Source organism: Eupeodes corollae, chromosome 3 (genome assembly GCF_945859685.1).
Source record: "Eupeodes corollae chromosome 3, idEupCoro1.1, whole genome shotgun sequence".
NCBI classification, from domain to species: domain Eukaryota; kingdom Metazoa; phylum Arthropoda; class Insecta; order Diptera; family Syrphidae; genus Eupeodes; species Eupeodes corollae.
In genome coordinates this window covers 83,614,759-83,629,406 of record NC_079149.1, presented here as the reverse complement: position 1 = coordinate 83,629,406, position 14,648 = coordinate 83,614,759, and the positions used below count along the sequence as shown (strand labels likewise).

General features: G+C 35.9%; 1 protein-coding gene across 1 annotated transcript in view; it reads left to right on the top strand.

The window, feature by feature from the left end:
* LOC129951901 (chondroitin sulfate proteoglycan 4) overlaps nt 1–14,274 on the top strand; it is a 32,055-nt gene extending 17,781 nt beyond the window's left edge. The window contains exons 7-13 of the mRNA XM_056064259.1: nt 30–281; nt 375–1,510; nt 7,275–7,428; nt 7,590–7,890; nt 7,958–8,320; nt 8,385–9,288; nt 12,428–14,274. Of these exons, the coding sequence (XP_055920234.1) occupies nt 30–281; nt 375–1,510; nt 7,275–7,428; nt 7,590–7,890; nt 7,958–8,320; nt 8,385–9,288; nt 12,428–14,069 (4,752 nt within the window). The 3' untranslated portion in view covers nt 14,070–14,274. The remainder of the gene's footprint in view (nt 1–29; nt 282–374; nt 1,511–7,274; nt 7,429–7,589; nt 7,891–7,957; nt 8,321–8,384; nt 9,289–12,427) is intronic.
* Nucleotides 14,275–14,648: the final 374 nt, after the last annotated feature.

Genomic DNA, 14,648 nt, shown 5'->3' with positions numbered 1-14,648 from the left:
GAAAATCGTGTATTTTTATATTCAAACAGTTTGTTGCATCGCATGGATTGGTTACTACACAAATCTTTGACTTTCGTATTACTTTTACCAGTCTTCGTATAACTTCGAACAAACAATCTGTAATATCAATAAACGGTTCCAAGGAGTTCATATTCAACAACGATGTGCTCCTTTTCGAAACGGTACCTCTGCCAACATTTCCACGGAACATCATCTATAAAATAATTCAACCGACTAAATATGGATCAATTTTCGTAGAAGGCTCACGTAAGTTTGCGAAGGTCAGTTCCGTTTTCTTAGTATACAATGTTCCCTATGTTACATTTACTGTTAAATTTTAAAAACTCCATTTTGATTGAATTTTATGTTTATAGGAAATGGATTCATTCACTCAGCAGGATGTGGATAAAAATCGAATTCGTTATGCTTTACATCGCACGTCGTACTCGTACTTTGTTGACTATCTTGACTTCATGGTCTCTGTAATGGAGTGTGAAAATGTCATAGGGAAGCTGAAGATAATTTTCACACCTCAGAAAGAGTTGGAGAAAAAGTTGTCGTTCCAAAACAAACAGCTTTTGCGAGTTCAAGAAGGTGATCGAGCACTCATAAGTAAAAATAACTTCGAAATTGCGTTCAATATTTACGAAAGCCTGAATTTTTCAATTTCCAATCCTCCACATCATGGAAGCCTTTGCCATCAAGATACAAACACTTCGAAGCTTGAGACAATGACAGTTTTCACCCTTGAGCAATTGTTTCTAAATGAAATCTATTACTGTCACGATGACACGGAATCCCAAGAAGATTCCTTCAGCTTGCTGATACTCTCAAATAAAGAAGCTGACATGCAGTTTGTGTGTCAGATTGATATTCAAATCAAGCTTTTAAATGACAATCCACCATACCGCACCGTCGATCGAATTTTCCATGTGGTTCGTGGTTCGGTTCGAACCATAAATCAAGACGAACTACAATACATGGACTCTGACGTTAACACCAATCTGTCAGATATTCATTTTATTCATGTGTCAAGTACGAACGGTGGGTTCTATAAATCAGGGGTGTATATGGATCATTTCAGTCAGGATGACATAGACAATAGGCGAATTGTTTTCCAACATTCGGGACCCGATATTGGAACGGCTTCTTTTATTGTTAGTGATGGCCAATATGAATCAACTGGAGTTCTGGAGATTCATGCGTCTGATCCATTTGTCTCAATGCTTCCTACAAATGCTACTACTGTGCAGGAAGGGAAATTTGTCATCCTTCGAAATAGAGATTTTGTTTTGGAAACAAACCTGGACATAAAACTCGATGGAATTCATTATGAAGTAATAACTCCACCTTCGTATGGTATTCTTATGTATTTGGGAAGAAGAACAAATGATTCTGTCCATATTAAATCTTCGAATCTAACATCGCTAACTAATTTCACTCATTTGGATGTGGAAAGAGATCGATTGGTTTATTGGAATACTGAAGTTGCTTCAATGGATAAGGTTCGGTAAGTTTTTCATCAACAATATTGGTTAAATGCATTGGGTTTTAATTTAGCTACAGTTAGAAAACAAAAATGATTGTATTCAGTTGTATTTTAGTTTCAAGTTGACTGAGTTCTGTAGGTCATCTATTTTCATGAACTTAAGGATAAATTGATATAATCTGCAATAGATAAGTAATGTGCATTTAAAGTTGAAAAAATTTATCCAAAATTTGTTTTTCATTTGATATCTTTTCTTAAAAAAAAATTGCGGGATGTTTTGTTTTTGCACAGAACTTTATCAAACTTTTTATAATCGATATTTTGTGAAAAAGGGCGGCTAGACATTAATTTGCTTCCATATTATGAATATTTTTCTTCGGTCTTAACATCTCTCCAATTATTCTTTTTATCTACACATATAAATGAGTTTTACTAAGTTCTAAACCACCATTTAACAACGTTTCTTGATGAAAACACCAGCCAAAGTTATTAAGGATAAAAAGTTCTTATCACAGTTTTTCAATTACAAAAGAAATTAAATGGTTAGACTGGAACCTTCCTCACTCTCAATACTAAAACTTCAAATGATTCACAAGCTATCTTTAACATGTTTGCTAACTATTTCAAATATTTTGTATCGATCTTTTTCTGTTCCATATTCTGCATGTTTTGAATAGCTCTCTAATTTCTCCGTCGGTCCTTAGTAAATTAAGACTGATTGTCTCCATGAAGAAAAAACTCATTTGCAATCCCACACCCAAAAGTGTTAAATATATGTACATATTATGTTGTACATAAGCCCACATATGTGGGAAAATTATTATTATTTGAAAACATCTTTAACAATATTTTGAGTTAACTACGCATACACATAGTCCAAAAAGTCTCAGTTCTGGTCCATAAAAGCGATATAATTCTTTTGTACGGTACTCGATTTCTCTAAATCATCTTTGTCCATCCCTTCCTTGAATATTAGCTTCTCAAGAATGATCCGCTTGTCAAGCTCTAATGCATACATATTTCAAGAGCGCGTTAAAAGAATTTCCTTTCGAGGCCTTAATTGCAGTTACTCCCTGGTCCTTCTTCCATATCAAGGCTGCGCTTAATTAATAAATCTAAAGATTTAGGAAGAACGGTGACTGAAATCGTGTTTATTTATTTGTTCAAATTTTTATAATTCCATCTTCTTTAACAGTAACATCGTCTTCAAAACTTTCCCTTTAGCTAAGCCTCATCTTTAGCTTTAAGTTACTTAATTTCGTAAGCTAACTTAATTCTCGAATTCAGAAAAATAAATGAGGAAACCAAAATTTAATTAAAAAAGATAACTACATATCCCGTCTGTAGATTTGTCTCACTTAAAAATTTGAAGGCTTTACTATTGGGTTAAAAAAGTTCTCAGTTGAATTATTCTTAAGAATTTTAAAATTACCAACGATATTTTTCATAGAAAGAATAGTTTAGTTTGAAAATCTAGTTTTGTTAAATAGATTTTTAGTCGAAAACAAAATTTAACCAATTTTAGTAGAATTTCTTAAATTTTTACAGATTGGATCACTACTTTAGTTACTTAGAAGGTTGCGGTCAAACATCCCTTTCATCTTTCACGATAACTAAAGAAATGGTACTTGTTAAATCGTAAGTCTCAAAGAAAACTTTAGCCCTGGTCCGAATGGCGTCCCATCAGTTGTTCTACAAAAATGTATGCATTCTCTGTCAAAGTCTCTAACTGCACTCTTTGAACTCTCTCTCTAGCAAGGTGTGTTTCCTCATACATGGATTCATAAATATTCATAATATTTTGGATTCATAAACAAGGCAATAAAACTGTAATAATCAATTATTATAGACCTATTGCTAAACTTTAATGCATTCCAAAACTTTTTGAAAGCTTAGTTTATGATTCCGTTTATTTCCATTGCAACCCCTTATTCTCGCTCGCTCAACATGGTTTCTTAAAGGTAGATCCACTACGACTAACTGAATTGAATTTTTATTCAAAGTTTTGTTAGCCCTTGTGAATGGCAAGGAAGTTGATGTTGTATACACTGATTACAGCAAAGCCTTTGATAAAATATCCCATAAGATAATTTATTTCAAACTTAGAGCCCTAGGCTTTTTATCTATGTTTATAAACTGGATAGGCTCCTACCTTGCCAAATGAACTTATGGAGTCCTTTTCCGTAACTTAGTCTCCAGTCCCATACATGCAACTTCTGGCGTCCCACAAGGTAGTTACTTTGGCCCTTTTCTCTTCGTCTTATCTGTTAACGATGTATATCGTTAATTAAAAAACTCAGACATCCTAATGTTTGCACATGATAAGAATTTTTTTAAGATTATCTCATCTCCATCTGATTCCTTACTTTTACAAAATTATCTTAATATCTTTTTTGTTTGGTGCATGCACAATTTCCTAGAGTTAAATGTAGGTAAATGTAATCAAATGCGCTTTCCGCGCAACCAAATCCCATCTCATAGAGTATGCTACTTCCTTAATGACGCCGCGCCGTCTATTCAATTAGAGATCTTGGTATTATGTGTGATAAACACTTGAATTTCCATTCCGATTTTGACCCAATTATTAATAAAGCTAATAGATCTCTCGGTTTTATTAAGAGATGGTCAAAAGAATTTTCCAACCTCCATTGTAACTAAAGGGCTTTACATTTCTCTAGTCCGTCCCCATCTTAAATATACATGCCAAGTATGGTCTCCTTTTTATGAAAACCATTCACTCTAAATTGAAAATGTTCATAGGCGTTTCGTTCGATTTGCCTTACGTGGTCTCGCCTGGGATGATACATCCAACTTGCCTCCTTATGCCGATCGACTAAAACTGATAAGTTTGCAACCCTTATATATTAGACGCAAAAACGCTGATATAATATTTGCTCACCAATTGTTAATGGGCAATATAGATTCCCCGGCACTCCTGAGTGATATTCATCTTTACACCAATCTGCGATCTGTCTCCCTTTTCTAAATCCCTCATCACTGCGCTAATTACGGACACTTTGAACCAATGTCCAGAATTCTTCGTCACTGCATCGCTGCTATTGTAGTCTTTGATTTTAACATTTCCCAATCCCATTCGAAAGATTCCCTTTTTTTTTCTCTTTTTGCGACCGAATTTCTCGTCCCTTTTAATTTTAAGTCTAATAAAATAAAAATTCTTTGTTCTGTATATTAAAGAACTTTTATGTGGGCCTTAGGTCCCACATGAATTAATGTTGAAAAAAAATGTTAAGTTAGTGTTAAGTTAAATTAAGTAATGTTAAGTTATAGCTCATATTAAGCTGAATAAATAAATAAATTGAATTTAATTCAAGTCTCTAGCGTCATTGGTTTATGAGATATTTAGGGTTAACCAAAATGTTCACCTTTTTACTGCTTTGTAAAAAAACCACCCGCGCAATTTTCTTGAGAGCCCTTTCTGAATCTTTCTGCGTTATTATCTGTATAACAAAATATATTTGAAGTCGATATTTCTTCTGGTTCTTGAGCTTTGGACGACGAAAAAAACGTCGCGAACGTAGGTACACACGCACGCACAGACATCTTTCTAAAAATGTTTTATTTCAACTCTAAGAACCTTGAAACTTCCTATGGGAAATTAAAAAGAGGTTCGGATGCGACCCACACTGATACGTTCCAACCCGTGCGCGTCTGTCGATATTTGTATGACTTCAACAAAACATTAATTAGAATATTTTGTGTGAGATGAAAATTTTTGAAAAATGTCTTCATTTTTCTTGTAGGTGTTCGTGTTTTGTAAAAAAAAATTTCCAATTGAATTTTTCGAAAAAAAATTAGTTAAATATTTTAAATAAGTTTGAGATCTGAATTTGTTTTTTAGCCCAGATTTTTGGCCGAAAAATATGTTAGTAGGTAACTTTCTTTTAATTTCTTCTAGAGGGATGACCTTGGAAAAGCCATAGGAAAGTTTTTCAAAAAAAAAAAACACATACAATTCAGAAAAATCCATGCAATCTTTATTACGGTCCATTTAATTTAATGTTTGAAGATTATTTGACTGCGCCTCAAATGGCCCATCCGCTTAGTCCAATTTTGGCATACTCTTTCCAACATTTCGAGCGGTATCTCACGAATAAATGCTTCAATGTTGTCTTCCAATGCGTCAATTGAAGCGAGCTTGTCTGTATAGACATGAGCTTTCACATAGCCCCACAAAAAACAGTCTAAAGATGTTAAATCGCACGATCAAGGCGGGCAATTGACCGGTCCCGATCGTGAAATAAAATGTTCATCGAACTCGCCTCTTAATAAGTCCATTGTCGAGCGTACTGTGCATTTTTAGCAAAAAAAAGTTGGATATTATATCACTGTAGCGCAAACCATTCACAGTTTCGTTGCGATTCGCATCATCCTTGATGAAGTACGGTCCAATGATGCCACTAGCCTATAAACTGCACCAAACTGTGATTTTTTCTGGGTGCATTGGTAGCTCTTGCAATGCTTCTGGTTGATATTCACTCCAAAATCGACAATTCTGCTTATTAACGTATTACGTACGCATTGAGACAAAAATGAGTTTCGTCGCTCGTTGGAAGAACCGCGCGATGAACTTTCTTAAGAGCACGCATTTTGAAAATAAAATTCAATATTTGCAAGCGTTGTTCTTTTGGTAGACGATTCATTTTTAAATTAAAGACCAAACTGAAGATGTTTGACAGTGAAACAAACCACAAAACGTACGTACGCGGCGCTACAGTCCAGAGCTCGAAGAATATATCTTTGGTGTCTTCATCTTTCTCCTTTGTTGGAGCATGCGCGCATATTAGGCTTATGTTGGCGAATTTAGCCTTGATGCGGATTGTCGTGATGCGCTCGCTCACACTGTTGAAACTCAAGACTTTTTGCCTGTATTTGAACATCAGCTGTTTAAACCAGTGTTACCAAAAATATAATAGCTAAAAAATCACCCTTTATAAAAAATAAAATATAGATCGAATATTTGTAAGACCACTTACAAAGTCTTACGATAACAAAAAAATTAAGCAAATAATAATTAAATCATTTTGAAGTCAATATATTTATTTATTCAGAATTAAACATCAATTTTTACCAATTTTGTGTAGATTTTAATTGCACGGACTTTTGCATTTTTATTAAAATTTTACTGAAAAAAAAAACATTTTTTGTAACTTAAAATTAATTTGAATCCAATATATTGAATTTTGAAAAAGATATTTGAGCCGAAACTCATTTTTTCCCAACTTTTAGTAAAGTTTTTTTTTTAAGGTTTTTATTTTTTGTAAAAAAATCTGTCTATTTGATTTTCCACAATATTCTACCAATGGTCGAAACCATCATTTTTCTTCGTAAAATTATTTTAGAGTTGGTAGTGTTATCGGTTCGCGAAATATTTGGGTCAAGTCCTTTCAGCATTTTTCTGTTTTATCATCCGTAAAGCAACATTTATTTGAGGTTCTTGAGAATTAAACGATCTAAAGTGATATACCGAACCTAAGAATATAGGCCCACACTCCCTAAAAATGTTTTATTTAGGTTCTAGGGACCTTAAATGTAAAAATTTTCAATTCGACAAATCGGACCGATTACAATAACTTCCTATGGGAAGCTGATAAGTGTATTTTTTATCGTCTTATCAATTCATAGATTTAAGTTAAACATTTTAAAGACAACGAGCAATAAATAGGTTTACTACGTAATTATGTAATCATTTTATAATACTCTTTATTTTACTAAAAATGTTTAAATCAAAATAAGGCCATTTGACGTACTTTTTTCTAATTTTTAGGTACCGAGTTTTAATAAAAAATACTGTTGCTGAAGGTGAAGTCATATTTCGAATATATCCATCAGCTTATTGGGAAAATCTACTCATTAAAAAAAATGAAACGTTATACGTTGAAGAGTCTACTAGTGTATTGCTGTCGAGAGATATTCTAGAGGTTTGTTTAATAAAACATAATATTTAAATCAATTTCAGTAAAACTAAAAATTGGCAAAATAATAAATAACTCTACAGGTTTTAAGCTTAAGTCAATTAAAATGTTAAAGATAGAATCGAAATTGTATACTCAGGCGTTTTTCAATAATTCATCCTTTTCAGGTTTCTCATCCCAATATATCACCTGGTGATATCACATTTCTAGTAACTTCTTCACCTATGCACGGATATTTGGAAATGCAATCAATGAGCTTTGATGACGAATATAACTGCAAGGTATTTGACCAATCCGCTATAAATACCAACAAAATGTTCTACATCCAAGCTGGAGTCAATCAGTCAACTGATTATTTTGTTTTCGACGTTACTAATGGAATAACATGGTTAAGAAACCTCATGCTCAAAATAATTATCATTCCGGAAAGACTGTATATGATAACAAGTACTGTAGTTGTTGTTGAAGGTAAGCATTTTTTTAAACTTACATATTTCAAATGTTGTTAAATGTTTCGAGTTTTTTTAATCCTCAGGAAAAACTGTACAACTTTATGCGACAGACATTCAACCATTTTCTGAGTATTATAAAAATAAAATATTAGAATACAAGATCATAGAAAGTCCATCCTCTGGATTTGTTATGGCTGGAAACTCAAAAGTCAAGCGCTTCACTCAAAAACAACTCGAAATAGGATCCATCCAATATGTTCACAACGGAAATGAAAATTCTTCAGATACAATTACGCTGATTGCTTTAGCAAGAAGCAAGGAAAGTGTGCCATTTGTTCTTAAAATTTCAGTTAGTCCGGTAAACGATGAAGTTCCTTACATTGCTGTTAACACAGGTTTGCAAGTATGGCAAGGTGGAAAGTACATTATCAAAAGCAGTGATTTATGTAAGATACAAATAAAAAACTTATACTAAACAAATTAATAACATTCCATAAAAACATTTCACAGCGGCACAGGACCATGACACACCTCCGGAAAATCTAACATTCATAGTAAATCATATTTATGGTGGTTTTTTGGCACTCAAGACTGATGTAAATAGAAAAATACATCAATTTACCCAAGAGGATATAAATAAGGAAGTTGTTCAATTTGTCCACGATACAAATGCTAGGAAGACTGAAATCTCATTTATAGTAAATGATGGTCTATTCAATACAACCGAACAGCTTTTAAATATAGCCATAAAGCCTGTAGTAATCATTGAAGAGCATAACGAAAATCTACATGTCTTTCCGCTAACAAGAAAGCAAATCTTACGAGATCATTTGGCATTCAAATGCTCGGATGAGGAACGAAAGATTCAGCTTAACATAACTATGCCTCCTAATCTCGGAAGAATTCTTTATGAATCGTTGGAAAACGGCCACACTACACAAGTAACAGAATTTACTCAAGACGACATCGATAATGGAAGGATTTTTTACGAACATACTGCCGTGATTTACGAATTCCGTGTTAACGATTCATTTTACTTTGACGTTGCTGCAGCGGAATCTGATCGATTGCTGAATCAAAAGTTTAGCATAGAAATATCAGTATCGTCTGGAGGACTTTTACGGTTCTTACCAATACCTCAAATAACAGTCGATGAAGGTGGAACTGCACCAATAAGATTGGATTTCAGCAAAATTTATGAGTACTTAAAGACAAGGGCAGGCATAAATAATCCAGAATTGTATATTGAAGTACCGAAGAAGCCTAGTCATGGCCGTATTGGAGTTGGAAATGATATGAAGATAGAAAATCGAATAAGTACAACAGATTTTTCGAAGAAAAATGTCTTCTACGAACATGATCATACAGATACCTTAGAAGACTCTATTTTGATGTCGGTTTATCTATCTCAAGGGTAAGTTTTCAAATCAACTTTTGCCTTCAACAAATGCAAATTATTCAAATCTATGAAATTATAAAGTTAACCAATTAAGTTTCAAGGAATTTTAGGTTGATGAAGTTAAGTAAAGTGCTGATGGTTAGTGAGTTGGAGTATCATGTCACAGGTCTTGGGTTCAATCCCAGTTTCCTGAATGAGTACACCTGTACTTGAGTGAGTTAGTGATTCAGTGGGATCAATCTTTTTTTCGCACTGGTACGAGTAGTGTGGAAAATCCGCTGGTCTGGATGGTATCTCTGCTATTGTTCTGAAGATGTGTTCTTCAACGCTCGCAAAACCACTGCGTAAGCTTTTTCAACTGTCCTTCTACTCAGACTCAGGTCTCGACGCGGTGCGATCTTCTTCACCCTCTAATTAATTAAAATAATGACCGACAGCACGTCATTCGCAGTAATAGGTCCATTGGTGATCTCAAGGTTTATCACACCGAACAATGGTGCCAATTGCTACATCGTTTTAAAGGGCGTAAGATTAGTGTACTTGATATTTCAAAAGCATTTTATGGGGTTTGGCATTAGGTTATCTTATCGAAAATGCGCTCTTTTAGTTTTCATCATTCCTTTCTTCATTGGATCATTGGACAAGTAGTATTGGATGAATTCAAGTCTGAATACCACAAAATAATTTCTGGTGTGCCCCAGGGCCCTGTTCTATCTCGAAAACTTTTTCTCATTTTTATTAATGATCTCGTGCCAGCAACTTCCAATCCAATACATTGTTTTGCTGACGAAAGACCTTATAGCTTCTGATATTCGTTTTAAGAATCATCCTTTTCCCACCGAGTTACAAGTAACCTCTCTCGAAGTTCTCTGCCGCCAACACAAAGTATCGAAAACCAGTGGCAACATTGCTAAGATGCAATCAGAGAAGCGGCCTCTGATGTGCTGGGTTTCAAGCAGCCATCAACAAGGAACCCCCGGATTGATGAGGAATGCTGGCAGGCAAATGCAGCCAAACAACAGGCACGAAAAGCGGAGCTGTATAAAGGGCTGAGAGCTGCTCATGAGCTCTATAAGCAGAAAAAGCGAGAGGAACACCGACTTCTCAGAAGGAAAAAGAGAAGGCATGAGAAGCGTGCGGTCGAAGATGTTGAGAGGTTTGAAAGCAGGAATGAAGTTCGAAACGAAATTCACAGGTACATAAACCTAGAACCAAAGGCTTTAAAGACGAAGTGGAAACATCATAGTGGAACCACAGTCAATGCTGTGGATATGGAAGGGCCAGTTCTGCAGACTGTATAACGGCGACGATAAACCGAATTCAGCTGTCAAACAGGATGATCTATTCAACATAAACGACGGAAGCCAAAAATCCCATCCACCCGACTTAGACAAAGTAAAGATTGCCATATCTAAGCTAAATTCTAATAAAGCCGCTGGAGCGGATGGCTTGAATGCCGAGCTCTTTAAAGCAGGTGGAGATAAGTTGGTTAGGAGCATGCACCAACTTATATGTAAGATATGGTCGGAAGAAAGCATGCCCGATGAATGAAACCTCAGTATTGTTTGCCCGATCCTGAAAAGGGAGACCCTCTAAACTGCACCAACTATAGAGGAATCAGTCTACTTAACATCGCCTATAAAATCTTCTCTGCCGTAATATGTTTACGTCTAAAGCCCGTCGTCAACAACCTGTTCCTTATCAGTATGGTTTTAGACCAGGAAAGTCCACAGACGATCAAATATTCACATTACAGCAGATCCTGGAAAAAAACCAAAGAACACGAAATCGTCGACACCCACCATCTTTTTATCGATTTCAAAGCCGCATATGACAGCATCTACAGGGACGAGCTGTATAGAGCCATGTCTAGTTTTGGCATCCCTGCCAAACTCGTCCGTTTGTGCAGGATGACCATGGAGATTTCACGCTGCTCCATAAAGGTTGGAACCTTTCGATGTCAAAAAAAGTTTTAGACAAGGTGATGCGTTTTCATGTGATTTTTTTAACATCTTGCTTGAAAGAATAGTGCAGAGCTTTCAAAAGTCTCTCCAATTACTAGCATATGCAGATGACATTGAAATAATCGGCAGAACTCAGTGTGATGTCAATGGGACTTTTGTGAGTATTGAGGCAGAGGCGGCAAAAATGGGTTTAACGGTTAATGAGGGCAAAACAAAGTACATGCTGTCGTCTAGAAAGGACATACAACACCGACGTCTTGGTCAAAACGTCACCATCGACAGACGTAACTTTGAGGTAGTCAAGGGCTTCGTCTATCAAGGCTCCGCTCTGAACACAGAAAATTACACCAGCGCTGAGATCAAACGCAGAATAACTCTTGCTAACCACTGTTTCTTTGGACTAAGAAAGCAATTGAGTGGTAAAGTCTTGTCTCGAAGGGCCAAAGTGTCGCTATATAAGACCTTTATCATCCCCGTCCTGCTATGAAGCGGGTGAAAGCACCTTGGATCGGTTCGAGAGAAAAGTTCTTCGTGTGATCTACGGTCCCGTATGCATTGAAGGGGAGTGGAGGAGAAGATGGAACGACGAGCTGTACGGACTGTACAGCGACGGCTAAGATGGCTGGGTCACGTAGAGCGCATGGTATCCAATGCTCCGGCCCGGAAAGTCTTGGAATCCACACCCACAGGACAGCGCAGTAGAGGAAGACCGCGGATCAGGTGGCGCGTGAAACTAGAGACATCTAGCTAGTTACCGATCTAGATGGAGAAGTTTATTGTGTGAGGCCCTAGTTCCCACATTACTGTGCGCCACCTTAAGTTAGTAAGTATTCTGATCTGGCTGTTATCTATATGACATATATACGCTTAAAGCTTGAGTATAACTCCCATCTCTGGGCTGGTGATCCTGCAAATTACTTTAGCCTCTTTGGCAGTATAGAACCTATAGCATTTCGATTGATTGGTGAAAATATCATCATTAGTTCACTTACTTCACCTGAACCTTTTTGATCGTTATTCCTGCTTCTAGGAATTTTTGTGAAAATCTTCAAGAATCGATCCCCAATGTGTTGGTCTCAACAAAATACGAATGTCAAAACTAAAACCATTCGATTATCTTTATTTAATTTATAAATAAAAGTTAAAGCTAAGTTGACTAAATGAGCAACATTTCTATTTTTTATTTTCAGAGTAATTTTTCTGTGCAACCTGTCAATTCCAGTCTCCATTACACCCATCAACGATCAACCATTTACACTTATCACACATGCCCCACACATGATTGTTGTCGAGAGTGAAAATAGAACCATAACCAGAAATATGTTGCTTACTGAAGACAAGGACACTTCTCCCGAAGGAATACTTTATGAAGTTATGAGCGGTCCTACGCTTGGAGTTCTCAAAAAGACCTCTCCCGATGGCGAAGCTCACGAATTGATAGTTCATTCAAATCAATTTACTCAAGCTGATATAAACAATAATCGAATAACATATGTACACTTTGGGAACCCTCAAGTAACTAAATTTCACTTTACCGTATCCGATGGACATTTTGATCCAGCATATGAAATATTTACAATTAAAGTAGATCCCATTAAAATTCTACCAACTGAAAAACAAACTCCAGTCCTAATTCAGCAAGGTGGAACAACCGCTACATTACAAGTGATCAATATTGCTCTGAAGACCAATGTGAAGCAGAACCGTCTTTTGTACAATGTTACAAACTCACCTTTGTACGGTATAATAGTCCTAAGGCACCAGCCAACTCTTAGATTCAGCCAAGATCTTCTAGAGGATTCACAAATCAGTTACATGCAGACTGACTTGAGCAGATCAAACGACACTTTTCAAGTATATGCTTATGTTCCAAATACAAACTATGGCACTGTTGTTGATGTTGTGGTTTTTGTAGAACCTGCTATTAAGATCAATGACATATGCTTGCAAAATAGCGAAAGGGTTCGACTTGAGACTTCATTAATTGCTGATAATCCACTCTTAGCTAAAATGAATAAGTTAAATGCAAAGTTCATAATCACACGCACCCCCAACTCAGGGCAAATTACGAAGATCATCAGAAGTTCTGGAGATTTTGAAAGCCAAAACGAAAGAAACACAAATACATTCTCCTACAAGGAACTCAAAAGTGGGGTTATTTTCTTCGTTCCACATGAAAGCAATAATAAAAAGCTCCCAGATATGTTTGAATACAGTTTGATAATTAAAACCGTTCAACCCGCTCAAGGAGTTGTGAACATAGATTACTACAAGAAAATAGGGAACACAAACTTGGCTACCATCGAAAGTGAACAATATTCCGTGAACTACATGGCTATTGTTTATATTTGTATACTCGTGCTTATAATAGTTCTAATAGCCTTACTTGCATTTAAACTTCGTTGCCTGAAGAAGAACCAAATGAATCTATGCAAAGAGCAACCTCCAGCCTTACCATGTCCTCCGGATCTGACATCAGTCAGCCCAACTCACAATTACAACAATTCTGAAGTTGACTCGATACCTGCTACAGCTGCCTCCACACCCTTGCCATGTTTCAGCAATATACCACACTGCAAAGTGATGCGTGTAGAAAGTTATAAAGTTAGTGGCACTGATTATGATGAATATGATAATGACAATGATTACGACCTAAAGGACGATCAGAGGGAGATTCAGCACATGGTACCGAATCCGTATCAGCATTCGTATGGAGATAATGATACGTGGAGTTCTTCTTGTGATATGACTAATGATTTAGGATACTCAACAGTAAAGTCAAACCAGCCGTCCAGTAATCCACTTCTAAGACGAAACCAATATTGGGTATAGTTTGAGTACATATTTAGGAAGAGAAAGTGACTGATCAATTCAGAATATAAGAACATTTGGTTTTTTAATTGTATGTATACAGCATATTTGAAGACATTTTAATTTTTAAAAATATATACATGTGTATCTATTATTGGTTTTGACTGATTATGATGAGTGTATGACTGTAGTTTTTTTTTTTAATTTTGATATATTTTTGGCATCTGGTCTTTCTCCTAAGAACTTTTCATAATTCTATAATTATGCAAAGAGAAATATGATCAGTGTTTTACGATGTTCCGTGGTGTTTCCTTCATTTATTTTTTTGCTTCGCTTAAGGGCCACTTAAAGCTATCATTGAATTTGATAACAGGCTGGTTATAGCTATAATTGAAAATGTTTGTTATAAAACAAAATTTCCTGATTGAAGTCGTTCATTTGGGGTGAGAGTTGATCATTGAAACCTAAGCTTACTAACTTACTTAAGGTGGCGCTACGGTTCGGGAAGGACCTGTGCCTCAACCAACATGAGTCTTTAGCCAGCTCGGTCCCTATCTAGCTGTCTCCAGTTTCGGACGCCAAGTTGGTTGAGGTTCTCTC